Source organism: Heterodontus francisci, chromosome 30, assembly GCF_036365525.1.
Source record: "Heterodontus francisci isolate sHetFra1 chromosome 30, sHetFra1.hap1, whole genome shotgun sequence".
NCBI lineage: Eukaryota > Metazoa > Chordata > Chondrichthyes > Heterodontiformes > Heterodontidae > Heterodontus > Heterodontus francisci.
In genome coordinates this window covers 47,434,496-47,461,947 of record NC_090400.1, presented here as the reverse complement: position 1 = coordinate 47,461,947, position 27,452 = coordinate 47,434,496, and the positions used below count along the sequence as shown (strand labels likewise).

Sequence of the window (27,452 nt, the reverse complement as noted above, 5' to 3'; positions counted from 1 at the left end):
CTTCAAACAACATCACCACCAATCTACATTATCTGATTATTTTTCACATTGCTATTTGTGGGATCTTACTGGGTGCAAATTGGATGCCTTGTTTGTCTACATCACTACTTCTTCTTCTTCTTTGGCCTCCTTGTTGTGAGAGACAATGGATAAGCACCTAGAGGTGGTCAGTGGTTTGTGAAGCAGCGCCTGGAGTGGCTATAAAGGCCAATTCTAGAATGACAGACTCTTCCACAGGTGCTGCAAATAAAATTGGTTGTCAGGGCTGTTACACAGTTGACTGTCTCCTTGCACTTCTCTCCTTGCCAACTGCTAAGTCTCTTCGATTCGTCACTCTTTAGCCCCGCCTTTATGGCTGCCCGCCAGCTCTGGTGATCACTGGCAACTGACTCCCATGACTTGTGGTCAATGTCACAGGACTTCATGTCATGTTTGTAGACGTCCTTAAAGAGGAGACATGGACAGCCGGTGGGTCTGATACCAGTGACGAGCTCACTGTACAATGTGTCCTTGGGGATCCTGCCAAGTTCCATGCGGCTCACATGGCCAAGCCATCTCAAGCGCCGCTGGCTCAGTAGGGTGTATATGCTGGGGATGTTGGGCCGCCTCAAGGACTTCTGCGTTGGAGATACGGTCCTGCCACCTGATGCCAAGGATTCTCCCAGACTGAGCGAAGATGGAATGAGTTAAGACGTCGCTCATTAATGAATAATGCATTCATTAGCTGTGAAGTACTTTGGTTAGGCTGAGAATGTGAAATGCAAGTTCTTTACCTAAAATTTCAGGATGAAACTCTTATAACTTTTTACACAATGGATAATTTCATTTATGATTCAGTTTAAAAAAAAAATGAGTGGACAGGTAAAAAAATCAGGAAAAAGAATCTCATGCAGCAATATACAAATTGCACCCTCAGGCCTGCACCTCAGAAAATTCTGCAGGGAGATAATACTTAAGTGTGGGATTTTCTGGTATTTAGATTTTTTGCCACCCCCCAGCCTTTTACCTTGAAGCAAAAAACAAGTTCATGAAGAATAGCTGCTAAATCCCAGTCTTTATTTTCACCTGCTGATGCATAAAAAATTCAAATTTGGAAAGATTTGGGAGAGGCAGCTAAACCTCGCGTAATGAATTATTTTTCACCCTCGACTGCTTTACTCTGCAAAAGAAAAATAATACAAAAGGGCATTGGCTTTAACAGCTAGTGAACTTGAGATAAGCCCTATTGACAAAAGCTCTCATAGCTTTTAAAGTGAAACATTTTCACATTCCAGGTCCAGTCATCCTTGAACAATTAATCTTCCCCTTTAAACAGGAAGGAGCAACCAAACCTGCTTAAAAATATTTTGGGTGCTTTTGCTGATGGGGGATGGGACAAAATGGGACCATGGTAAAGTGTATCTCACATGGAGCTGCAACTTTGAAAACAAAGGCACTGGTGTGGAATTGTAACCTTGGTTCTGATATTTTGCTTGTGTGTGGTGATTGCAATGTCTACAGATAATAAAGTGCAGAATTAAAAGAGGATAAATGTGGAATTCAGTTTGTAAAAACAGATTTGTAGTGTAGGGACATCTCCGCTAACGTTTGCAGGTCCTGCTCCCACTATTGTGCACACTCATGTGGAGAAGAGCAGTGTGGAATTGAGGATCAGTCTGCATTTGCTGGTCCTTTGCTTTTTAAAGCTGGGATAGGTTTTGGTTGGATACGACAATCCGTGATTCAGCATTAAATTGGTAATCCTGCTCAGAGGCCACAAAATGTCCTGTGTGGCAGCAACAACAACACCTTGCATTTATATGGTGCCTTTAACATAGTAAATTGCCCCAAGGCACTTTACAACAACATTATCAAACAAAATGTGACAATGAGTCTCATAAGGAGAGGTGACCAGAAGCTTGGGCCAACAAGTAGGTTTTAAGGAGCATACTCGGCTGGGCCCACTGCCCTCCCCCAGCCACACCTGCTCTTTGTTTTCTCAATGAAATTGATCCGGATGAAACTGACGAGCACAGCTGCCGATACTTTAATCTCCGATCCTGCTGTCTTCACAGTCCAGAGTGTCCGCAGCCACGGCGTGCGGTAAGTCCATTGAGGTGAAGAAGGAGCTGCGGGACCCGAGAGAAGTCCTGTGAAAAGGTGCCCCGAACACCCAAAACATCCACTAACGGCCCCCCCGGCCGCAACTTCAAAGCGCCCGCGGGAGATGGCTCGGAGAGCATCTGCAGCGCACTGTCGGCAATGCTGCATGCCTTTATTTAAACCACTGCAAAAAAAAAAACCCTTAGCAAATGTAATCACCTCTAAGTCTGCCAAATGATGCTTCACCTCCCGAAGGACGTGGATGAGCTTTCCGGACGTCGATGGTGGGCACTGAGGAAATGGCTTATTACCTGCACCAGATTCCACCCCCCCTCCCCCCCCCCCTTTACCCCCCTTCCACCCCCCCCACCCCCGTCCCCTTCCCTGCTCCACCCTCTCAGCTCACCCCCTCACAACCCCGTCCCAGCCCGCCCCCCCCTCGCACCATCTTCACCCCGCACCCCCTTCCCCTGCACCCCCCCCCCACCCCTTCCCTCTACCCCTCCCCCTTGCATCCCCTCCTCCCACCGGCACCATCCTACACCTGTGTAGGGGCCCCAACAACCCCACTGCCTTGTGGGCGTCTCGGGAGAGACCAAGGCTAAGGGAGTAAACCCTAACAGAAAATCCGGAGCGGAACCCCGTAGGCGGTCATGTGTCACCTTTGGCATGTTTCCGGCAGTTCCTGCAGCCATACTGGTGCCAAACGTCGTGTCCTGCACTCCTTTGGACCCCACCAGAAAGGCCGAGAGGGGGGTTTTGACGACTGGGCAACTCTCAACCTCCATAAATTTGCCCAGGCATGCGCCATGGAGAGGTCACTCCATAGTTGCCTCACAGCGACTGAAACAACACGGAAGGCAGCAGTTACGGGTTATAAGTCCAGATAAATTGGCGTAGAAACTGGGCGCCACGGGTTGCCTTTGTCGGTGGGAGAGGTCATTGCACCTCACTGGACAGCTACCGCCCGCCTCAAACCGGGCAGCCCCCGGTCAATAAGGTTCTGTCCCGCCACAGTCTGCCTGCTTCAATGGGTGCTTGGAGCTCAGGGTCATTGCCCGAAAGGTGGACTGATACACCGCACCAAACAACATGAAAAAAGGAAAGAAGGTACCAGCCCTTCGCTTTGCAAGCTGGAACGTCAGAACTATGTGTCCTGGCCTGTCGGAAGACCTTACACAAATCAACGATTCTCGGAAGACCGCCATCATTAACAACGAGCTCAGTAGACTCAATGTGGACATTGCAGCACTTCAGGAGACTCGCCTCCCCGCGAGTGGCTCTCTAGCAGAGCAAGACTACACCTTCTTCTGGCAGGGCAGGGATCCTGAAGAACCAAGACAGCATGGAGTGGGCTTCGCCATCAGAAACTCCTTGCTCAGCATGATAGAGCCTCCCTCAAATGGCTCGGAACGCATACTGTCCATCCGACTGCTCACCACCTCTGGTCCAGTACACCTACTCAGCATCTATGCTCCAACACTCTGCTCCCCACCTGAAGCTAAAGACCAGTTCTATGAACAACTCCATAACATCATTAGCAGCATCCCCAACACCGAACACCTATTCCTGCTGGGGGACTTTAATGCCAGGGTTGGGGCCGACCATGACTCATGGCCCTCCTGCCTTGGGCGCTATGGCGTTGGAAGGATGAATGAGAACGGGCAGAGACTGCTTGAGTTGTGTACCTATCATAACCTCTGCATCACCAACTCGTTCTTTCACACTAAACCCTGTCACCAGGTTTCATGGAGGCACCCAAGATCACGTCGTTGGCACCAGCTAGACCTCATTGTCACAAGGCGAGCCGCCTTAAACAGTGTTCAAATCACACGCAGCTTCCACAGTGCGGACTGCGACACCGACCACTCCCTGGTGTGCAGCAAGGTTAGACTCAGACCAAAGAAGTTGCATCATTCCAAGCAGAAGGGCCGCCCGCGCATCAACACGAGCAGAATTTCTCACCCACAGCTGTTACAAAAATTTCTAAATTCACTTGTAACAGCCCTTCAAAACACTCCCACAGGGGATGCTGAGACCAAGTGGGCCCACATCAGAGACGCCATCTATGAGTCAGCTTTGACCACCTACGGCAAAAGTGCGAAGAGAAATGCAGACTGGTTTCAATCTCATAATGAAGAGCTGGAACCTGTCATAGCCGCTAAGCGCATTGCACTTTTGAACTACAAGAAAGCCCCCAGCGATTTAACATCCGCAGCACTTAAAGCAGCCAGAAGTACTGCACAAAGAACAGCTAGGCGTTGCGCAAACGACTACTGGCAACACCTATGCAGTCATATTCAGCTGGCCTCAGACACCGGAAACATCAGAGGAATGTATGATGGCATGAAGAGAGCTCTTGGGCCAACCATCAAGAAGATCACCCCCCTCAAATCTAAATCGGGGGACATAATCACTGACCAACGCAAACAGATGGACCGCTGGGTTGAGCACTACCTAGAACTGTACTCCAGGGAGAATGCTGTCACTGAGACTGCCCTCAATGCAGCCCAGCCTCTACCAGTCATGGATGAGCTGGACACACAGCCAACCAAATCGGAACTCAGTGATGCCATTGATTCTCTAGCCAGCGGAAAAGCCCCTGGGAAGGACAGCATTACCCCTGAAATAATCAAGAGTGCCAAGCCTGCTATACTCTCAGCACTACATGAACTGCTATGCCTGTGCTGGGACGAGGGAGCAGTACCCCAGGACATGCGCGATGCCAACATCATCACCCTCTATAAAAACAAAGGTGACCGCGGTGACTGCAACAACTACCGTGGAATCTCCCTGCTCAGCATAGTGGGGAAAGTCTTTGCTCGAGTCGCTCTGAACAGGCTCCAGAAGCTGGCCGAGCGCGTCTACCCTGAGGCACAGTGTGGCTTTCGTGCAGAGAGATCGACTATTGACATGCTGTTCTCCCTTCGTCAGATACAGGAGAAATGCCGTGAACAACAGATGCCCCTCTACATTGCTTTCATTGATCTCACCAAAGCCTTTGACCTCGTCAGCAGACGTGGTCTCTTCAGACTACTAGAAAAGATCGGATGTCCACCAAAGCTACTAAGTATCATCACCTCATTCCATGACAATATGAAAGGCACAATTCAACATGGTGGCTCCTCATCAGAGCCCTTTCCTATCCTGAGTGATGTGAAACAGGGCTGTGTTCTCGCACCCACACTTTTTGGGATTTTCTTCTCCCTGCTGCTTTCACATGCGTTCAAATCCTCTGAAGAAGGAATTTTCCTCCACACAAGATCAGGGGGCAGGTTGTTCAACCTTGCCCGTCTAAGAGCGAAGTCCAAAGTACGGAAAGTCCTCATCAGAGAACTCCTCTTTGCTGACGATGCTGCTTTAACATCTCACACTGAAGAATGCCTGCAGAGTCTCATCGACAGGTTTGCGTCTGCCTGCAATGAATTTGGCCTAACCATCAGCCTCAAGAAAACGAACATCATGGGGCAGGATGTCAGAAATGCTCCATCCATCAATATTGGCGACCACGCTCTGGAAGTGGTTCAAGAGTTCACCTACCTAGGCTCAACTATCACCAGTAACCTGTCTCTAGATGCAGAAATCAACAAGCGCATGGGTAAGGCTTCCACTGCTATGTCCAGACTGGCCAAGAGAGTGTGGGAAAATGGCGCACTGACACGGAACACAAAAGTCCGAGTGTATCAGGCCTGTGTCCTCAGTACCTTGCTCTACGGCAGCGAGGCCTGGACAACGTATGCCAGCCAAGAGCGACGTCTCAATTCATTCCATCTTCGCTGCCTTCGGAGAATACTTGGCATCAGGTGGCAGGACTATATCTCCAACACAGAAGTCCTTGAAGCGGCCAACACCCCCAGCTTATACACACTACTGAGTCAGCGGCGCTTGAGATGGCTTGGCCATGTGAGCCGCATGGAAGATGGCAGGATCCCCAAAGACACATTGTACAGCGAGCTCGCCACTGGTATCAGACCCACCGGCCGTCCATGTCTCCGTTATAAAGACGTCTGCAAACGCGACATGAAATCGTGTGACATTGATCACAAGTCGTGGGAGTCAGTTGCCAGCATTCGCCAGAGCTGGCGGGCAGCCATAAAGACAGGGCTAAATTGTGGCGAGTCGAAGAGACTTAGTAGTTGGCAGGAAAAAAGACAGAGGCGCAAGGGGAGAGCCAACTGTGCAACAGCCCCGACAAACAAATTTCTCTGCAGCACCTGTGGAAGAGCCTGTCACTCCAGAATTGGCCTTTATAGCCACTCCAGGCGCTGCTTCACAAACCACTGACCACCTCCAGGCGCGTATCCATTGTCTCTCGAGATAAGGAGGCCCAAAAGAAAGAAGAAAGAAATTCGGAGAGGGAAGAGAGGCGGAGAGGCTGAGGAAGGGAACTGATGAGACAGGCATCTGAAAGCACAGCAGCCAATGGTGGAATGATGAAAATAGGCAGGAGGCCAGAATTGGAGGGGCACAGAGATCATAGAGGATTGTAGAGCTGGAGCAGTTTCACAGATGGAATGGAGCGAGGCCATGGAGGGACTTGAAAACAAGGATGAGAAGTTTAAAATCCAGGCGTTACCAGTCTGGGAGTCACTGTAGGTCAGCAAGCACAGGGGTGATAAGTGACCTGGACTTGGTGCGAGCTGGGACACGTGCTGGGGAGTTTTGGTTGAGCTCAGATTTACGGAGTAGAAAAATATCACATTGGTGCCACATAGGCTATCCTTGTGAGTTTGGTGCCAAGGTATATTGTTGGGGCAGATTATGGGGCACTATACCCTGTATCCAACCAACCTTACTATACCCGAAACAAAAGCAAAGCACTGAGGATGCAGCAAATCTGAAATACAAAACCACAAATGCTGAAACAGTCAGCAGGTCTGGCAGCATCTGTGGAGAGAGTAACAGAGTTAACATTTCAGCTCGCTGACCTTTCATCGGAACTGGAAGATGTTAGAGATGAGTGGCATTTTAAGCCAGTGCAGAGCCTGGGTCAAGTGGGAGCAGGGAAGGAACAGTCGGGAAAGATCTGTGAAAGGGTGGAGGGCAGGAGTGATTAAGTGACACTCAATACCTGACCTAGGAATGCTGACACTTCCTGACATGAAAGGGTTCCATTTCCCCAGCACTAACATTTTTCATCTTGATGAGTGTCAAATTCAGCAAAACATTAAAAAAATATATACTTGGTGGACTCCTGAACTGTTGCATGTAATCTAATACTTGCCCCAAAACCTCTATTAATGCAGATGCAGGGTGCTGTGAAATTCTAGACTGTGTTATAGAGATAAGTTGAATAATGACAAAATGTTAATGAACAGAAAGGTGCAAATAGTCAAAATAAATTGTGCAGAATTATATCACTGATTGATTTTGAATCAGAGAGAAGAACCCTTTGTGCACTACGCAGACACACATCTTTCTTTCCAATACAGCGGGCGATCCGCGTTCGCAGCCACTCAATGGAGACCATGGTGTCGAGCCACAAGAAGCACCACAGCGGAGGGTTGCCAGGCAGCCAGAGTGGCGGGATCTCGCACAGCGTGATGGAAATCATCAAGCACCCTCCTAACGTGAGTACATGTCACTCCACCCGTAGCCATGCAGCAAAGTGCCTCTTGGTAACTGTTAGCCAAGGCTGTCATTCCCATCCTGCTGGAAGGCCCATTCACAGTGATGTTACAAGATAGGATGATAACATGGTACAGCCCAGACAGAGGCCATTTGGCCCATCATGCCTGTGCTGGCTCTTTGAAAGAGCTATCTAATTAGTCCCACTCCTCTGCCCCTTCCTCATAGCCCTCCAAACGATGATGGGTCACAGTTGTGGACCAGGAATTCCCGGGGTAAAAATCAGCCCATTGGCCAGTAAAGGGCAGTCACTTCCTCACAGAAATAGGGAAAAAAATAACAGGGACCTATGATTGAATAGATTAATGTAAATCTCTATATAATGGATGGTGAGCTAGTTTCCTCTACCATGGGGAATTTCAGTAACTATTAACAGTAATAAAAATTAATTTTCATTAACCAAAATTATATTAGAGAAAAAAATGATTTTGAACAAAAATTGCTCATCGCACAATAATATTTTTAAATGATTTAGTGCAGATAAACCCAATCTCCCAATCTCCTATTACTTAAGTGCATGAAGGAAGGGAACGTGGCTAGATAACCTGCACTGTCATTAACAGCTAGGCAGGTCACGAGAGGCCTATAATACCTATCAGGCCAACTGAAGCTCAAGTTCAGAAGTGGGGAGCTCAGAGATGGAGGGTATCCATGTCACATAACTAGTAACTGTCCAGGACGTATCCTTAAAGAGTTACCTGAGGGAACTGTCCAACCTCCATCTGGAGACTGAGGGCTGAATTTTATCAGGTGAGTCGGGATCCTGGCACAGCCTTAATTTCAGGTCAGGAACCCGAAAATGGCCATGACTGGACCAGGTGTGATCAGTCCGGAGGCTGCCAATTAAGAAGCCGCCTAAGGGAGCCCAGTCCAATTAGGGACAGCGTGGGGTCCCAGAGTTGGGAGGTCCATTCAGTGCAGCGTGTAGATAGGGCTGCCAGCCTCCTTCGCAGTGTGGGCACTGCTGAAGGGACAATAGCAGCAGCAGCAGTGGTGCCATGAAGGTGTCTTCCATAGAAGGGGAGCACCTGCCATTGCAGCATGAGTTACATTAGTGCAGGCGCCAGTCTCCATGAGGTGTCAGCAATGGCATGCCTTCTGCTTGGGGAGATCTGAGCATTGCGATTTACTGCTGGCAAATGAATAAAAGGCCTGAAATGTACTTGCATCTCGGACCTCCCTCTGTGAAGCCCCCTCCGCGGCGTTGCCGAGGCCCTAATACAGCAGGGGGCCCCTGCGCCATTGGGAAAATTTCAATTCATTGCCAGCATAGGGACTGGTTGCCCTATTAAATACCCTAATTGGCTACCTGCTGCTGCTGGAGGTGGGTAGCTGTCGCCGCTGAGAGCCCGACTCCAGGAAAAGTGCACGGAGGAAGGAACATGTGATAGAGCCGGCCCGACATAATTCCATTGAAATTTCCACGCCTCCAAAGCCACTTCCACAGAGCTGGGAGAATTCAACCCTGAATTTTTCTTTACAACATCAATTCAAGAATGGAAGCCAGTTACAATAAATAGATCAATACATTGCTCAAAAAGAGTAAAGACAAGAACAGAATAAGGAGGATGGATCATAAAGGACCGAGTAACAGAGTGTTGTTGAGGGCAATGCTGTTGATGTGGTGTACATGGACTTTCAAAAGGCGTTTGATACAGTGCCACACAACAGACTTACGAACAAAGTTATAGCTCATGGAATAAAAGGGACAGTAGCAACATGGATACGAAATTGGCTAAGTGACAGGAAACAGAGAGTAGTGGTCAATGGATGTTTTTCGGGCTGGCGGAAGGTTTGTAGTGGAGTTCCCCAGGGGTCAGTCTTGGGACCCTTGCTTTTCCTGATATATATTAATGATCTAGACCTTGGTGTACAGGGCACAATTTAAAAGTTTGCAGATGATACGAAACTTGGAAGCATTGTGAACTGTGAGGTGGATCGTGTAGAACTTGAAAAGGACATAGACAAGTCGGTGGAATGGGCAGACAGGTGGCAGATGAAGTTCAATGCAGAGAAATGTGAAGTGATTCATTTTGGTAGGAAGAACATGGGGAGACAATATAGAATAAAGAGTACAATTCTAAAGGGGGTGCAGGAGCGGAGGGACCTGGGTGTAAATGTGCATAAGTCATTGAAGGTGGCAGGATGGGTTGAGAGAGCAATTAATAAAGCATCCAGTATCCTGGGCTTTATTAATAGGGACATAGAGTACAAGAGCAAGGAAGTTATGTTGAACTTGTAAAAGACACTTGTTTGGCCTCAGCTGAAGTATTACGTCCAGTTCTGGGCGCTGCACTTTCGGAAAGACGTGAGGGCATTGGAGAGAGTACAGAAAAGATTCACGAGAATGGTTCCAGGGATAAGGAGCTTCAGTTTTGAAGTTAGATTGGAGAAGTTGGGACTGTTTTCCTTGTAGAAGAGAAGGCTGAGAGGTGATTTGATAGATGTATTCAAAATCATGAGGGGTCTGGGCAGAGTAGATAGAGAGAAACTGTTCCCATTTGTGAAAAGATCAAGATCTAAAGTATTTGGTAAGAGAAGCAAAAGTGACATGAGGAAAAACTTCTTCATGCAGCGAGTGGTTTAGGTCTGGATGCACTGCCTGGAAGTGTGGTGGAGGCAGATTCAATTGAAGCATTCAGAAAGGAATTAGACTGTTATAAGAGAAGGAAGAATGTGCAGGGTTACAGGGAGAAAGCAGGGGAATGGAACTGAGTGAATGGCTCTTCCGGAGAGCTGCTGCAGACACAATGGGCCAAATGGCCTCCTTCTGCACTGTAACAATTCTGTGATTCTGAGTGAGAAAAGGCCACTCAGTCCATCCATGATTATTCTATCATGAAATCCCTCCACCCACCTGTCCATCCTCTAACTTCCTTGTCCATCTTTCCTGGGGGCAAAAAAGCAACGCAGTATTGTCTCATTTCCCTCATCAAAGCTTAGAACAGATGTTGGGCAAATGCTATTACATTTCTCCTGCAGTAGAAGTATGTTTTCTTTGTAGTTCATGTGTAGAAAATATCTACGTTTTAATCTTGTGCTTCTTGCCCTATTTGCATTGATGGTTGGGACATTATGGTAAACAGAGTTCAATGAAAATGCTGCAAATTAGTCAATCCACAAGGTTGGAGCATTATCCAACCTGATGAGGAGTTTGGGGTTAGCTCTTGGCACAATGGTGTTAATCTTGGTTCATGGCTTTGTTTCATGAGATATAATCCAACCAGAGATGTGATTATGTCCAAAAGGCAGTTTAACCCATGATATGGATGATCTGCAATCCCTGACACTGTCATCAGAGGTAAAGCGAAGCTACTCGAATCAAGAAAATTCTTGGCCTTCTGTAGACATCTGAACCACAATTGCTGTTGTCCCAGTTATTTCTGCAACGATGTAGCATTCTCTCCGTGCAGCAAACTTCTCGTTTTCTTTGGCAGCAAGCAAAACTTCTGAAGAGCCCAGTGAAAAGAAGGTCAGCTCTCTTCCCTCGACCCCATACAAGCTCAGATAGTCAATTGGATAGTAGGCCACGTTGGTAAGTGTGTGACCTCTGGAACACCCTGTTGCCTTGTCTTTCTTCCATTACTTAGTCATTGCATCCCAGTTTACCTCACCTTCCCTTTTACCCTTTTCAAGGATGTTGACGTCTGTAATGATATGTGTAAAAGTTAGAATCATAGAAGAATCATAGAAGGGGGCCATTTGGCCCATCGTGTCTGTACTAGCTCTTTGAAAGAGGAGTTGTGTATAGTCCCACATCCCTGCTTTTTGATGGTAACTCTGTAAGTTCCTAATCCTCAAGTACCTGTCCAACTCCCTTTGAAAATTATTTATGGAATTAGCTTCCACCACCTGTTCTGGTACAGCCTTCCAGATTCCAAAAACTCTCTGAGTGAAAAGATTTCACCTCATCTCTCCTGTAGATATTTCTCCGATGGTTTTAAGTTCATGCCCTCTAGTCATTGTCCCACTTGCCAGAGGGACTATTTATTCCCTATTTACTTGCTCAAAATGTCTCATCTTGATAATCTTTATTAGGTCACCTCTTAACCTTCTCTGTTCCAAGGAGAGCAATCTGAAATTTTTCAATCTCCCTCCCTCATCCTTGGTAACATCCTAGTAAAGCTCCTCTGTATCCTTTCTAATGTCTTTGCGTCTTTCCTGAAGTGTGGTGCCCAGAATTGTCATAATAAGAACTAGGAGCAGGAGTAGGCCGTCCGGCCCCTCAAGCCTGTTCCACCATTCAATAAGATCATGGCTGATCTTTTCGTGGACTCAGATCCACTTACCCGCGCTCTCACCGTATCCCTTAATTCCTTTATTGTTCAAAAAGATATCTACCTCAGCTTTAAAAACGTTTACTGAAGAAGTGTCAACTACTTCACTGGGCAAGGAATTCCATAGATTAACAACCCTCTGGGTGAAGAAGTTCCTTCTTAATTCAGTCCTAAATCTGCTCCCTCTAATCTTGAGGCTATGCCCTCTTGTCCTAGCTTCACCTGCCAGTGGAAACATCCTCTCTACTTGTATCTTATCTATTCCCTTCATAATTTTATATGTTTCTATAAGATCCCCCCTCATTCTTCTGAATTCCAATGAATATAATCCCAATCTACTCAGTCTCTCCTCATAAGCCAACCCCCTCAACTCCGGAATCAACCTAGTGAACCTCCTCTGCACCCCCTCAAGTGCCAGTACATCCTTTCTCAAGTAAGGAGACCAAAACTGCACACAGTACTCCAGGTGCGGCCTCACCAGTACCTTATACAGCTGCAACATAACCTCTCTGCTTTTAAACTCAATCCCTTTAGCAATGAAGGACAAAATTCCATTTGCCTTCCTAATTACTTGCTGTACCTGCAGACCAACCTTCTGCAATTCATGCACAAGGACACCCAGGTCCCTCTGCATAGCAGCATGCTGCAACTTTTTACCATTCAAGTAATAATCCTTTTTACTGTTACTCCTACCGAAATGAATGACTTCACATTTATTAACATTGTATTCCATCTGCCAGACCTTTGCCCACTCACTCAATGTATCTATGTTCCTCTGCAAAGTTTCACAGTCATCTGCACACTTTGCTCTGCCACTCATCTTAGTGTCATCTGCAAACTTTGACACCCTACATGTGGTCCCCAACTCCAAATCATCTATATAAATTGTAAATAATTGCGGTCCCAACACCGATCCCTGAGGCACACCACTAGTGACTGATTGCCACCCAGAATAGCACTCATTTATCCCCACTCTCTGCTTCCTGTTAGTCAACCAATCCTCTATCCATGCTAATACTTTACCCCTAACGCCATGCATCCTTATCTTATGCAGCAGCCTCTTGTGCGGCACCTTGTCGAAGGCCTTTTGGAAATCTAGGTACACCACATCCACTGGGTCCCCATTGTCCACCTTGCTCGTAATGTCATCATAGAATTCCAAAAGATTTGTCAAGCATGACCTGCCCTTCGTGAACCCATGCTGCGTCTGCCCAACGGGACAATTTCTATCGAGATGCCCTGCTATTTCTTCCTTGATAATAGACTCAAGCATCTTCCCCACTACAGAGGTTAAGCTAACCGGTCTATAATTCCCCATCTTTTGTCTACCTCCCTTTTTAAACAGTGGCGTCACATCTGCTGTTTTCCAATCTGCTGGGACTACCCCAGAGTCCAGCGAATTTTGGAAAATTACCACCAGTGCACCTACTATTTCTCCCGCCATCTCTTTTAGTACCCTGGGATGCATTCCATCAGGGCCAGGAGACTTATCAATCCTTAGCTCCATTAGCTTGCCCAACACTACCTCTTCCGTAATAATGATTGTTTCCAGGTCCTCACCTACGTTCGTCTCTTTGTCAATTACTGGCATGTTATTAATGTCCTCCACTGTGAAGACCGATACAAAATACCCGTTCAATGCCTCGGCCATTTCATCATATCCCATAACTAAATTCCCCTTCTCATCCTCTAAAGGACCAACGTTTACTTTAGCCACTCTTTTTCGTTTTATATATTTATAGAAACTTTTGCTATCAGTCTTTATATTCTGTGCTAGTTTTTTCTCATTTTCTATCTTACTTTTCTTTATAGCTCTTTTTGTGGCTTTCTGTTGACCTTTAAAGTTTTCCCAATCTTCTAGTTTCATGCTGTTTTTGGCCACTTTGTATGCCTTCTCTTTCAATTTGATAGCCTCCCTTATTTCCTTAGACACCCATGGCAGATTACCCCTTTTCTTCCAGTCCTTCCTTTTCACTGGAATATACTTTTGCTGAGCACTTTGAAAAATTGCTTTGAAAGTCCTCCACTGCTCGTCAACTGTCCCACCATAAAATCTTTGTTTCCAGTCTACTTTAGCCAAGTGCTCCTTCATTCTATTGTAGTCTCCCTTGTTCAAGCGCAGGACCCTGGTATTGGATTTTATCTTCACACTCTCCATCTGTATTTTAAATTCAACCATACTGTGATCACTCCTTCCAAGAGGATCCCTAACTATGAGGTCATTAATTATTCCTGTCTCATTACACAGGACTAGATCTAGGATAGCTTGCTCCCTCGTCGGTTCCATTACATACTGTTCAAGAAAACTATCACGGAAACACTCAACGAACTCCTCCTCAAGGCTACCCTGACTGAGCTGGTTCGACCAATCTACATGTAGATTAAAATCCCCCATGATAATTACCATACCATTTTTACAGCACTGTAGCTAAGTCTAGTTATAAAGTTCGAGCAATGATCTCTTTGCCTCTATGTTCTGTTCCTCTATTTATAAACCCAAGCAGCCCATATGCTTTTTTGGTGCTGATTTTAAAAACCACCACGGGAGGTTATTTCAACTTTTGGCAAGAGCGGTAAGTGGGCATTGTTGGATCAGTCGCCCGTTATGCGACTCGCCCAAATTTGAAGTTGATGGAACAGAAAATTGGGCAACAGACGGCCAATCTGACATTGCCCATTTGACACCAAAGTTAAAATGACTGGCACCCCCAGCCTGCTTCACCACCGTCCAACTAGAGCTGGTAACCCTACCTCAGTAGTAATGTTAAAACAGATTATATATGCTTACTGTGTCTTGTGCTATGATGTTTAACTAGGTTTCTCAGTTGAGAAACAAAGTGCCGCTGTACCCATTAGCTGATCGTAGAAGGACTAGGGGACACTGATTTAAGATTTTGGGCAAGAGATACAGGGGGAATGTGAGGAAGAGCGTTTTTACGCAGCGAATGGTAATAACCTGGAACTTGCTGCCTGCAAGGGTGATGAAAGTGGAGATGATTAATGATTTCAAAAGGAAATTGGATGGGAAATTGAGGGAAAAAACTTGCAGGGCTATGAGGATCGAGCAGGGGAATGGGGCTGACCAGATTGCTTTACAGCGAGCCGGCAGGGACTCGATGGGATGAATAGCCTCCTTCTGTGCCATAATGACTTTAAGACTGTATCATTCTATGACTAGGAGCTAGTGACGAAGTACTTGGTACATAAACCCAAACCATATCGATGATTCGGAACTGAAGTTGCCAACTCTGGTTGGACATTTTCCTGGAGGTTTCATCAAATGATCAGTCCCCTCCAACTGGCTCACCCAGTCAAATAGCCCTTCTTTCCCAACTCCAGTATTTTTCATAACTAATAAGCAATGAAAATGAGAAAATAATACACACAGTTAATTTAATGCCACTATATTTTTTTCTCCCATGCTCACAACAGTGTCCAGGAGCTTCCTCTTTAATTCCTGGAAACCCCACATGACAATGCTGGAGAATTTGCAATCCCATAAGAGTGGTCCTGACTCTTTAAAGGCAGTTGCTAGCTGCACATTAAGGATTTATTTTTAGCGATTTATATTAGAGACCTGCTTTTTTTTAAAACAGATGATGATTATAGTTAAATGGCTGTTTAATTAAGCTGTAGATCTACCTTAATTAAATTGGATGTTTGATCATTCTGCCTAAAAATGACTGATTAAGGCAGCCAGCTGTTGAATCAAGATAAGCAAAAGAACCAGAGCACAGCACAATGCAGTGTTTCAGAGATACTAGTAGACTTTCGTGGGGCTTTTGTTGATGTACTGGTCTGTAATGCCAGTTATAAAATGATCATCCTTATTTTCAAATCCCTCTAATGGTTTCGCCCATTCCTATATCTGTAACCACCTCCCGTCAAACAATCTTCCAAGATCTCGGAACTCCTCCAACTCCGGCTCTTGCGCATCTCGATTTCTTTCACCTCGCCATTAGCTGCCATGCCTTCAGGTTACAAGACCCTAAGCTCTGGAATTCCCTCTTTAAACCTCTCCGCCTCCCCACCTCCCTCTCCTCCTTTAAGACGCTCCTTCAAACCTACCTCTTTAACCAAGCTTGTGGTCACCCGTCCTAATATCTCCTTATGTGACTGTTATCTGAAAAGGAAGAAAGTGCAGGGTTATGGGGAGAAGGTGGGAGAATGGCATTGGGTGAATTACTCATTCGGTCAACCAGTGCAAACATGATGGGCCGAATGGCTGTAACAATTCTGTGTCACATTTCCTGTAAAGCGCCTTGGGATGTTTTATAAGGTTAAAGGTGCCATATAAATGCAAGTTGTTGTTGATACACAGGTTTAACGGAAGATTCAGAGTGTGCTGGAAATAATGCGTTTCACTCTGTCAAAGACGTGTGGTTAGTTTTAATGATCAGAGAATGCAGAATGATCACATTGCTGAGCTCCAGCCAGCGTCCCTTCCCACAATTAGACTCTCCTCCTTTGTGATAGCTATCCTACTTTGCACGTAAAGGGTTCCTAGACGCTGGTGATCTTCAGAACCCCTCAATTCCATTTGTAAAGTTCAATTCTCACTGGTTGTGGTTAGTGCAAGACTGAGGTTAGAGAGAAATGCAGAGAATTTTTCAACCACAGAAACTGGCCATTCAGCCCACCTGGTCGATGATGATATTTATGCTTCCCAAGAGCCTCCTCCCACCCTAGCAGCATTTCTATAGGTTAACTCACAATCAACAACAACAACTTGTATTTATTTATATATTTATAAAACTATAAAACGTCGCAAGCTGCTTCACAGGAGCATTATAAAACAAAGTATGAGTGAGCCAGAAAAGGAGATATTAGGTCAGATGACCAAAAGCTTGGTCAAAGAGGTAGGTTTTAAGGAGTGTCTGAAAGGAGGAAAGTGAGGTACAGAGGCAGAGAGGTTTAGGTAGGGTATTCCAGAGTTTGGGCAACTGAAAGCACGGCCACCAATGGTGGAGCAATTAAAATCAGGGATGCATCAGATGCCAGAATTAGAGGAGAGCAGATATCTTTGAGGGTTGTGGGGCTGGAGGAGATTATACAGAGATAGGGAGAGGTTGAGACCATGGAGGGATTTGAAAGGAAGGATGAGAATTTTAAAATCAAGGCGTTGCTTGACCAGGAGCCAATGGAAGTCAGGGAGCACAGGGGTGATAGGGGAATGGGACTTGGTGAGAGATTTGGATGACCTCAAGTTTGGCAAGAGTCAAAAGTGGGAGCCCAGCCAGGAGCACATTGGAATAGTCAAGTCTAGAGGTAACAAAGGCATGAATGAGGGTTTCAGCAGCAGAAGAGCTGAAACAGGGTGAAGGCAAGCAATGTTACGGAGGTGGAAATAGGCCAAAGCAAAAACTGGACTCATGCTGGTGTGGTTGAAGCTAGGCAACTGTGAAACATATCATTGGTTTGGACCTACCCCTGAGCTATAAATGGGGCTGATTCCACTGCACCAGGAGGCACAGGAGAACTGTGAAGTTTGTCAGTGGAGTCAGCACAACATTTAGGCACAAATGCAAAAGGAGAATAATTAGCACATTCTCTAAAGGTGACCCTGATGTGTTAACTTTCATTTTTCTTCGGCAGTGAAAGTCTGTCGAGTTTGTCGAGGACCCCTGAGAGTGGCCAGATCTCACCGGACATCAAATGGGAAACGTCCTCCAACCCAAGCTCTCCTGAAATGGGCCCCAACAAAGACAGGTAACCTCAGTAGCATTAAACACCAGAAGAAGCACAAGCACATACCTGTCTCGACAGTTTCAGTAACTCTTATTATTTCAAATTGTATTTCTGGCAACATGTATCATACTAGGAAACGTGGCCAAAAGTTGCTTATGAACTTGTCTTCTTTATAATTGCTGTATTTTAACAATTAGTACTCTGTTTAGTAACTTCTAGTAACCTAATAATCTTACAGCTTGCTTCCTCTCAATACCTTCCCCAAGCACCAGAATCATGGGCGCTAGACCATGTCCTTCCAATCTGTTCGTGCTCCAGCCACGTACCATGCTAATACACCATCTTGCAGTCCCCATTCTCTCTGAGACCTGGTCAGTCCTATCGTACACTTGCCCTCAAATCCTATTTGTAGCCACTGTTGATGGTAGTCTCCTGCTATCTTACCAAGTGACGGAGGCAGTACCTCGTGGCATAGCCCTGGCTTCTCATGCTCATTACTCATCATTCTTCACCAGGACCTACCACAAACTCAAGGAGAATGGAAAGGGCAACATCTCCCGTTCATCGTCAAGTACGAGTAGCTTCAGCAGCACGGCTGGCGAGAATGAAGTATTGGAGGAATATGAGACCAGCACAGTGAGTATATGCAGGTTCTGCCAGGGGGAGAGCTGCTCGAACAGATAGGCGAGGTTAACCTACCCTTGGCAGGGTGTCAGTGTAACAAAGCTTTTGGGCTCACCTGCATACTCCAGATGTCTACAAGTTACTTTTACCAGAACACATGGAGTAAAAGGTTGTTAATAAGAGTCATACAGGCCAAATAAGTCCCAGATTCTACTCCTGGCTTGCGTTGAGTTAACTAATCTTAAACAAGGCAACAGTCCAGCACAATTGGCCTCAGTACCTTTGTATTAGAGACAGCAAAATATAAAATGATGCAGAGTTCCTTGCTCCAGACCTCTATCCAAGGATACCCAAATGGAAAATGCATGTATGTAGAGGAGGAATGAAGCCAGGATCAGAAGGGAAGCCCGGAAAATAATATATTGACTCGTATTTTCCTCTCCGTACAACTGCCCACATGCTCATCATGGGCTTGTCAGTGGAGATTTCCACAAATCCAGTGTCTGTTTCAGTGCTGCACTGTCTACAGAGGATCTGTGGCATCCGTGAGCAGGGCAAACAACAGGGAGGCTCTTCAACCAATCGCATTGAAGTATCCTCACTGAGACACTCGGGGCAGAATATCCCCAGCCCTGGGTCTGGAGGTCTGGGGTGGGGGAGCCAGAAGGTTTCCTGGGGCAGGAAGGAATGTCAATCAGCTACCCGCTGAAGGGCGGTGAGCAACCAATCTGTATATTTAAGGCCCCAATTCGCCCATTATTCACACTCACTGGCATTTTGCCCACCGCGTGCAGAGACCGCCAGCTCAAAAGAGGCAGCCTCCCTGCGGCAGTCCGGGGGCCCGGCAGAGCCCGAGACTCCATCCCCCAAGCGCTGCCACCGGAGGTGTTTCCCCCTCCGATCGGAGGGGCCTGCCTGCTTGGCCCCTCTAAAGGAAATTAATTATTTTCAGCCCTTCAAGGGTTCCTCCATTTTGAGGTGCCCTCACGTTCTCCTACCTGCCTCAGCAGCGCCCACCTCCCTTGGCAGGGCTGCTGAGGCTTTAGAGCTGGCAGCCCTGTAATTGGGAGCTAACCCACCGTCCTTAATTGGACAGCGAGCTCGGATGCGGCTAATTAGGAGGGTGGCTCTGGGAAAATAACACCTGCGGTCTGGCTCCCAGCAGGTGTGGGCTCAGGACCCCCATTTGGTCCTAATATCGGGGTCCTGAACTCCACGGGATGATCCTGCCCTCAGAGTCGAAAACAGAAATACAAATTACATTCAAATCGTGTATAGGAAGCAAAATAAAGTTTTTGAAATACAGATGGGATTTAGGGAGGGGCAATAAAAGAGACAAGTGGAAAAGCACAAAAAAAAACATTTTAAATACTAAGTTCACGCCATTGCAGCGATTTCAGTGCTGAATCTGCAAGGACTGCAAACAGAGCAACCTGTGAAGAAGCAGTGAATCTCTGACAGCAACTGCTGGATTTCCACATTTAACTGTGCATGTGTGGACGCTTAAAGTTGCTGTCAAATGTACTCTGTAATAACAGAGAGCGCTGATTGGCTTACTTATTATTACTGCAAATTTCAGGGCCTGTGTGTAAATGTACGGTAACATGGGGTATAAATTATTGATCATTTTTATATTAGTTTCCAAATTGGTAAAAGCTCTTTCTGTCCACACAGGTTAGTCAACCATCCACAGCATCTCCTTCCCGACAAGATGTTTTTCTCTACAGCAATGAAAACCAAAGCGGCTCGAATCAAGTGAGCTCGTGCAAGAGCCCCACAGGTCTGCACTTCTGGTCTTGCACAGTCTCATCTGTCTAGCTTTTCTTTCGTTGAGAAACCTAGCTGAATTGCCCTGCCAATTGTGCAGGACCATCGAGGGTTAAAACAGGAGAGTAAAATGAGGTTAATTGTTTTTTATGCAGCAGGTTGTTATGATCTGGAATGCACTGCCTGAAAGAGTGGGGGAAGCAGATTCAACGGTAACATTCAAAAGGGAATTGGATAAATACTTGAAGTGGAGAAGCTTTGCAGGGTGATGAGGAAAGGGCAGGGGTGTGGGACTATTTAGATAGCTATTTCAAAGAGCCGGCAAGGGCACGGTGGGCTGAAAGGCCTCCTTCTGTGCTGTATCAATCCAAGATTGTATGAAATAGCTGGTGCCTAGCTTGGCTTTTAAACCTGCAGATTGTTGGATTTGGAAGATTGAGGGAACATAAGGAATTGGGGAGCTGGGCAGTAGCAGGCCTTCCCCGGGATTAGGAACCCTGGGGAAGGAAGTCCTGCCCACTGGGAGCTGCCGGCCAATTAGAGGCTGGCAGCTCTTTTACTCAGCAGCGCCACTGGGGAGGGGGTGGCTGCTGCTGGTAATGTACCCTCCCGAGGCTCAGGAGTGACGATAGACCCAGGCCACAGTTGAGTGATGGCAGGAGGGGCTTCTCGGGGTGGGGGTTGCGCGTGAGGGGGTTTTAGGGGGGTTGGCAGCAAGGGCAGGGTTTGGCTCTCAGCGGGCCCCCCCTTCTCGATGCCAGGTCCCTCGATCAGACACTGATTTTGCTCGTTGTGCTCCCCGCATGGCGAAAGGTCCACCCTCCGCTGGGCGAATACCGGCGGCGGCTGGAAGAGGCCCTTAGTTAGGCATTAATTGCCCACTTAAGGGCCTCAATTGACGGGTTAGGAAGGCTGTCCACGGGCCTTCCCACCACGGACTTAATTGGGGTAGAGGCGGGGTCCCCACCCACCACCATCCCGCCTGATTAAATTTTTTCCCTACCTCCAAACTGGCCACGGGGGAGAGCAAAAAATCCAGCCCATTTGTGTTTGAGACTTGGGAAGATCAAGCCGAGGGGATAGGTTCAGGCAAACAATGACCTTAGCAGTGCCAGTAAAATAAAGGATGCAATGGAAAGTGCGTTTGGCGGCTAGATGTGAGAGGGATGACCCACTGCATTAAGTATTCACTCTCTCCAACACTGGCCACTGTGGCAGCAGTGTGTACCATCTAGAAGGTGCACTGCAGCAACTCGACAAGGCGCCCAAACCTCTATCGGTAAACAAGGGCAGCAGGTGCAAGTTCTCCTCCAAGTCACACACTATTGGCACATGGAACTATATCGTCGTTCCTTCATCATCGCTGGGTCATAAACCTGGAACTCCCAACCTTACAGCATTGTGGGTGTAGCAATACCACACAGATTGCAGAGGTTCAAGAAGGTGGCTCACCACCACCTTCTCAAGGGCAATTAGGGATCGATAATAAATGCTGGGCTTGCCAGCGATGCCCACATCCCACGACAAATAAGAAAATAGTTACGGGAGCAGAATGCAGCTGTGGGATGGCATTGAACTTTAAGATGATCTAAGATTTATGTTGAGATGCTAGGTTGACTGCCCCAATTATGTACCTGATGGTTGAAACATTGTTGTCTACAAGAGAAAAAAATATAGAAATGGAATTATGCTTTTGATTGGCTTTGAAATCGTAAATCACCAGCTAGATATTTCCCATTCAAAGCTGCCAACACTGTAGCTGGGTGTTGGCCCCAGCCTGTCTGAATAACTTGTTGCAGCGACAGTGTGTACTGAAATTGAGAGCTTTCACCAATTTTAATGCAATGGTTATGTTACTGGACTCGAAATCCAAAGGCTTGGACTAATAATCTAGAGAAGGTGAGTTAAAATCCCACCATGACATTTTGAGAATTTGAATTCAATTTAAAAGCTCTGGAAATAAAAGCTGGTTATCAGTAAAAGTGACCACGACACTGTTGCATTGTAAACTCCCAGTTACTTCACTAATGACCTTTTGGAGAAGGAATTCTGCTTTCCTTACCTGGTCAGGCCTATACATGAGTCCAGTCTCACATCAATGTAGTTGATTCTCTGAATACTCTCTGAAGTGGTCTTGCAAGCCACTCAGTTGTACTAAATGCAGAAGAATGCACCACCACCTTCTCAGGGTAATTAGGGGTTGGGCAATAAATGTCACCCTTGCCAGCGACTGTCATATCCCAGTAATGAATAAAAGAAACATTTCACAAATCAAGAACGTCACTGAACCTCAAGAGCATCTATCAGATTGCTGTAGTTTTGGTTCACTTAATAAAACCATGGACTATATAAATAAAACCATACGACAGGAAAAGCTAATGTTAAGGAGAGTGTACAGGTGTAATGGGGAGGTCGGCAGTCTGAATGCTTGCTTCATGTATTCTCCTAAGGCACACTGTTCTGGAGTAAAGTGTGTGGAACCATGGAATGTGGTCTATTGTTCAGTATTTACCACACATTTCACCCTGATCTGTTCACCTATCCAAAAGTTGTGATTTAAAAAGGGAGTTGATGAATGAATGTCCAAAATCCTCCAGCCTCCCCACTCACACACCGGCGGTTGGATTTTCAGTCTGGGGTGGGAACCAGAAGTTGGGACCAGTTCTGGGTCGCAACCCCGCATGGCATGTTCCAGACACGCCAACCGGATTTTTAAAATGCCAGACCAATTAATGGCAGGCAGCGGGCTCGCCATCCAGTTAAGGATAGCGGGCCGCCTCCCGCCAATGGCAGCCCCACCAGCTTAGTTGGGAGCTGCTGATTCGTGATGGAGAGAGAGAGGGCGCGTCAACATGGAGGCACACTCTGAAGAAGGTGTCAGTTTAAAAAAAAATTTAAAATGGCCTCAGCTGCCTAGTCGTGATCATGGAGGTTCAACCCCTCCACGGGACAGCCAGCCGCTACAGCTATGGCCTGGCGGCCTTGACAGGTGCAGGCGCGGGGGTGGGGGGGGGGGTTCCCTTGTGGAATGAAGTGCAGCCCCCCCCCCCACCCCACTTTTCCCAATATGAACCCGCCATGGTTGCCTGGCCTTGGTCCAGGCCGATGTCTCCTGGCCGCGTTGCCAACTGGAAATCACAGTTGGTGTGGGAACGGGGCCTTTTGGCCCTAATTGCCCTCAATTGGCTATCCACCACTTCTGGGGGTGGGGGGGGCGGTGGTGGAGTAGCCATTCCGACCCCGACTGTGCCTCTCCAAAAATGGCTCGGGGTCAGAATTGTGATGACAAACCAGCACGATGGCCGGTGGCACGACATTGCGGGCCTACCCTTCTCCAATCCCGATCCCAAGCTGCTTTTAAAATTCAGCCCTGGTGTCTGTATTTTAAATAGGGATAACGGACAGCACTGGAGGAGGAGCCCTAGTGAAGCCTAAATATGGGAATATAGTACAACTCGGCCTTGTATTGCTTGTTTGCATAACAAAAGTCATTGCTGTTCAGAAAGGTAATTCATTGTGTGAAGCTCTAAGAGATAATGATGTAGTACAGATATACCTAGTGTATATTCAGGATCCACAGTGATGAGTGAGCTAACCACCGCATCTTGATTTATCTTGGCTTCTCTCCTGCTCTTTCCAACTCTGAGGGTTTGTCCAGTCTTGACTCCTTCACTTGTGTTTCCCAATTGAAAAAGAAAGCTGAGGTAGTCAAAGTTCCACTGCTATTGTCATGACTGTTCCCATCACTGAGCACTGGATTGTCTGTAGATTTTTTTGAACTTCATTTCCTTTTCTCCACAGACATGACAAAGTGTAAAACCTCTCCAAGAACCACTTTGAAATTCAGATTTGAGAAACTTCATCACAGCTCGAACCCAGTAAGTATGGTGCTGCTTAGTCCACCCATGCTTTGTAGTGATTCATCACATTTGAATAACTGCTCATGACATCCTGTGGCAAGATTGCAGTAGTTCAGCAGCAATATCCCCTGCCTTTTCTCAGTGATTTAATCGTATTATTGCAAGAGGACGAGAGCAAGTAATGAGAGTTGTTGGAACATGGGCAGAGGCAGAGACCTTTACATCTATGAAGGGAAGTGATAAGCAAAGGAAGATGGAGAGAGAGTGGTGTCAGTGGGAATAGTTTTGAATTACCCTAGGAAAGAGCTGATAAGCCGAATGGCCTTGTTCTGTGCTGTAAAGTCATTTTGCCCAGTGTTTTCTTTGCCATTTTCCCGCAACGGAAAACTCCTCTAAGTTGGGTTCAAAGTTACATTACTAAAAATGGAACTGGTTACTGGATGCCTGTATCAACAAGGCTGCTGGCTGAAAACATGTCTGTGATGCAGATTTTTAGAGATGTCGCAAATCCAAGCACAAAGCCAACAACTAATTTAAAGAAGTCATAATACCCATAGCTTCTGGAGTGTTCCAGGCTTCTCCGGCAGCAGAGAGAGTAGTCCGTGCCATTCCTCTGACTTTTGCTGTCAGACGGACACGTTTTTGGTCTATTTTCAATGATTTCCATTCACATAATATATATTTTACAAAGCCCTTAGGCCTTGCAATTACATAGTGCTTGAAGGAGGAATATATTGGCACGTTAAAGTCTTTGTATTTAAAGTATGCAAAGAAAGAAAGGCTTGTATTTGTATTCCAGATGTGCTTCGCAGCCAATGAAGTCCTTTTTAAAGTGTGATCGCTGTTGTAACGTAGGAAACGTGGCAACCAACTTGCGCACAGCAAGATCCCACAAATGGCAATTAGATCCTGACCAGATAATCTGTTTTTTTTCAGTAAGGTTGGTTGAGTGTTAATATTGGCCAGGATACCGGAGAGAACTCCCCTGCTCTTTTTTGAAATATTGCCGTGGGATCTTTTATATCTAAGAGGGCAGATGGTGCCTCGGTTAAACATCTCATCCAAAAGATGCACCTCCAGCAGTGTAGCACTCCCTCAGTACTGGCACTGGAGTGTCGGCCTAGATTTTGTGTTCAAGCCTTTGCAATTACGCAGAATTAAGTGTTAAAATAATGTATTTGTTCTCGGTCGCTCGGGTTAAGGAAACGTGATGGCTGACTCCATGGCCCGTGCACCTATTTGTAATGTGGAAATTAATGAGGGAGATTAAGGAAGGAGGAATAGAACACTGTGACAGTTCTACTGCCTTTTAGTTTTAACCAGCAATGCCAGAACGAAAAAAAAAACGGAAAATGCTGGAAACGTTCAGCAGCTCAGGCAGCTTTGGTGGAGAGAAACAGTTAACGTTTCAGTTCGATGATCTTTTGTTGGAAAAGGAAGAAATTACAGATGTACAAATTATAAGCAAGTATAGATTCAGGGTTAAAGGTTGGTGGGGGGAGGGTGGTGTGGAAGGAAAGAACAAAAGGGAAAGTCTGTGATAAGGTGATGGCCAGGAGTGATTAAATGGAAAAAAGGGATGAGGTGCAAGGCAAAAGGGGGATGGTAATGAGACATGTGAAGAAACAAATGATGGGTCCACAGGAGGTGTAAATGGTTACAGCAGAACTATTGCCAGCACCTGCTGTCTGTGAAATTGGGAGCAATGGTTGTGATCTATAGTTGTTGAATTTAAAGCAGTCACAGTGATTTTATTCTAATCTTTTAAGCAGGGTCACTAGCAGGAATCAGTGGCCCACCTGGAAACATGCACTCGTAAGGTCAGTCCTTTTATTTGTTTAATCTCCATTTCTTGTATATGTGTGTGGGTGGTAATATCACTGAAGTAGTAATCGAGAGGCTCAGACTAATACAGGTTCAAATCCTGCCGCAGCAACTGGTGGAATTTAAATTCAATTACTTATTAAATTCAAAACCCATCTGTTTCACTCCTGTCCTTTAGGGAAGGCAATCTGCCATTCTTACCTGGTCTGGCCTACTTGTGACTCCAGACCCACAGCAATGTGGTTGAACGTTAACTGCCCTCTGAAATGCCTCGCAAGCTATTCAGTTTTTAAGGGCAATTAGGGATGGGCAACAAATGCTGGCCTTGCCACTGCTGCTCACATCCCATGAAAGAATTTTTAAAAAGTGTGTGGTTTTCTTTAGAACAATCAACATATTCCTATTGACATGGGTATGGAATTGGTTAGCAGGCAGGAGACGGAGAGTAGGGATAATGGGTATATACTCAAGAAAGTCTTGTTGCAATTATCTAGGGCTTTAGTGGCTGTGTACAGTCCTGGAGCAGTAGTGGGAGCACAACTCGAGTGCTGTGCACGGTTTTGGTCTCCTTGCCTAAGGAAGGATATTGTTGCTTTCGGGAGGATGCAACGGAAGTTCACTAGATTGATTCCTGGGATGAGAGGGCTGTCATATGAGGAGAGATTGAGTAGAATGAGTTTATGTTCTCTCGCGTTGAAAAAAATGAGAGGTGATCTCATTGAAATGTATAAAATTCTTAGAGGGCTTGACAGGGTCGATGCTGAGTGGTTGTTTCCCCCTGGTTGGAGAGTCTAGAACTTGAGGCATTGGTCTTGATAAGGGGATCGGCCATTTAAGACTGTGATGAGAAATTTCTTCACTCATCGGGTTTCATCTTTGGAATTCTCTACCCCAGAGGGCTATGGATACTCTGTCGTTGAGTATATTCAAGACTGAGATCGATAGATTTTTGGACACTAAGGGAATCAAGGGATATGAGGATAGAGCAGGAAAGTGGAGTTGATGTAGAAGATCAACCAGGATCTTACTGAATGGCGGATCAGGCTCCAGGGACTTATGGCCTACAGCTATTCCTATTTCTTGTGTTCTGCTCAAATTGGCAGGAGGTGACACGTGGTGTCCCCCGGGTATCTATAGTGGGGCCTATGTTGCTATATTTATAAATAATTTAGAAGAAGCAATAGCAAGCCATATGTTCATGTTTACTGATGGCACTAAGCCAAATGGCACAGTAAACAGAATAGATGGGAGCAGAATGTTGCAAAGGTACATTGATACATTAAATAAGTCGACAAAATTTGTGGCAAGTGGAGTTTAATGTGAGCAAGTGTGAGGCCAACCATTTGACTGGCTCAACATGCTCAAAAGGCTGAATGGCCTACTCCTGTTCCTAACACACATACCATGTGATCAGGCTGTCACCTGTTTAGCAGCGACTGTTACTGTTTTACTGGGGGGAGAAGAGAGGAAATTGATACCTGAAATCCAGGCAGTACCACACTAACTCGGCACCAAACTCAGCAACTTAACTTACCACATGGCCACATTGTGATAATGGAAACTACAATGAGTTCCCTCCCCTCAGACTCAACACCGTTCGCAACACGTCCACAGCAAAAGAAAACTGCCCATAATTTAACACTAAATTGGCTAATTTACTTCGATTAAGAATTGCTATGACAATATTGTACCGACTAATTTC

General features: G+C 46.2%; 1 protein-coding gene across 5 annotated transcripts in view; it reads left to right on the top strand.

The window, feature by feature from the left end:
• Positions 1-27,452, top strand: part of LOC137346746 (rap1 GTPase-activating protein 2-like) — a 303,277-nt gene that overhangs the window by 270,706 nt on the left and 5,119 nt on the right. For 4 of the 5 annotated variants that reach the window (XM_068010516.1, XM_068010515.1, XM_068010518.1 and 1 more), the window contains 7 exons: positions 7,515-7,652; positions 11,148-11,245; positions 17,583-17,696; positions 18,191-18,311; positions 19,974-20,079; positions 23,868-23,944; positions 25,696-25,746. In XM_068010516.1, coding sequence (XP_067866617.1) covers positions 7,515-7,652; positions 11,148-11,245; positions 17,583-17,696; positions 18,191-18,311; positions 19,974-20,079; positions 23,868-23,944; positions 25,696-25,707 — 666 coding nt within the window. In that variant the 3' untranslated portion in view covers positions 25,708-25,746. The remainder of the gene's footprint in view (positions 1-7,514; positions 7,653-11,147; positions 11,246-17,582; positions 17,697-18,190; positions 18,312-19,973; positions 20,080-23,867; positions 23,945-25,695; positions 25,747-27,452) is intronic. The other variant, XM_068010517.1, reaches the window with a different exon arrangement.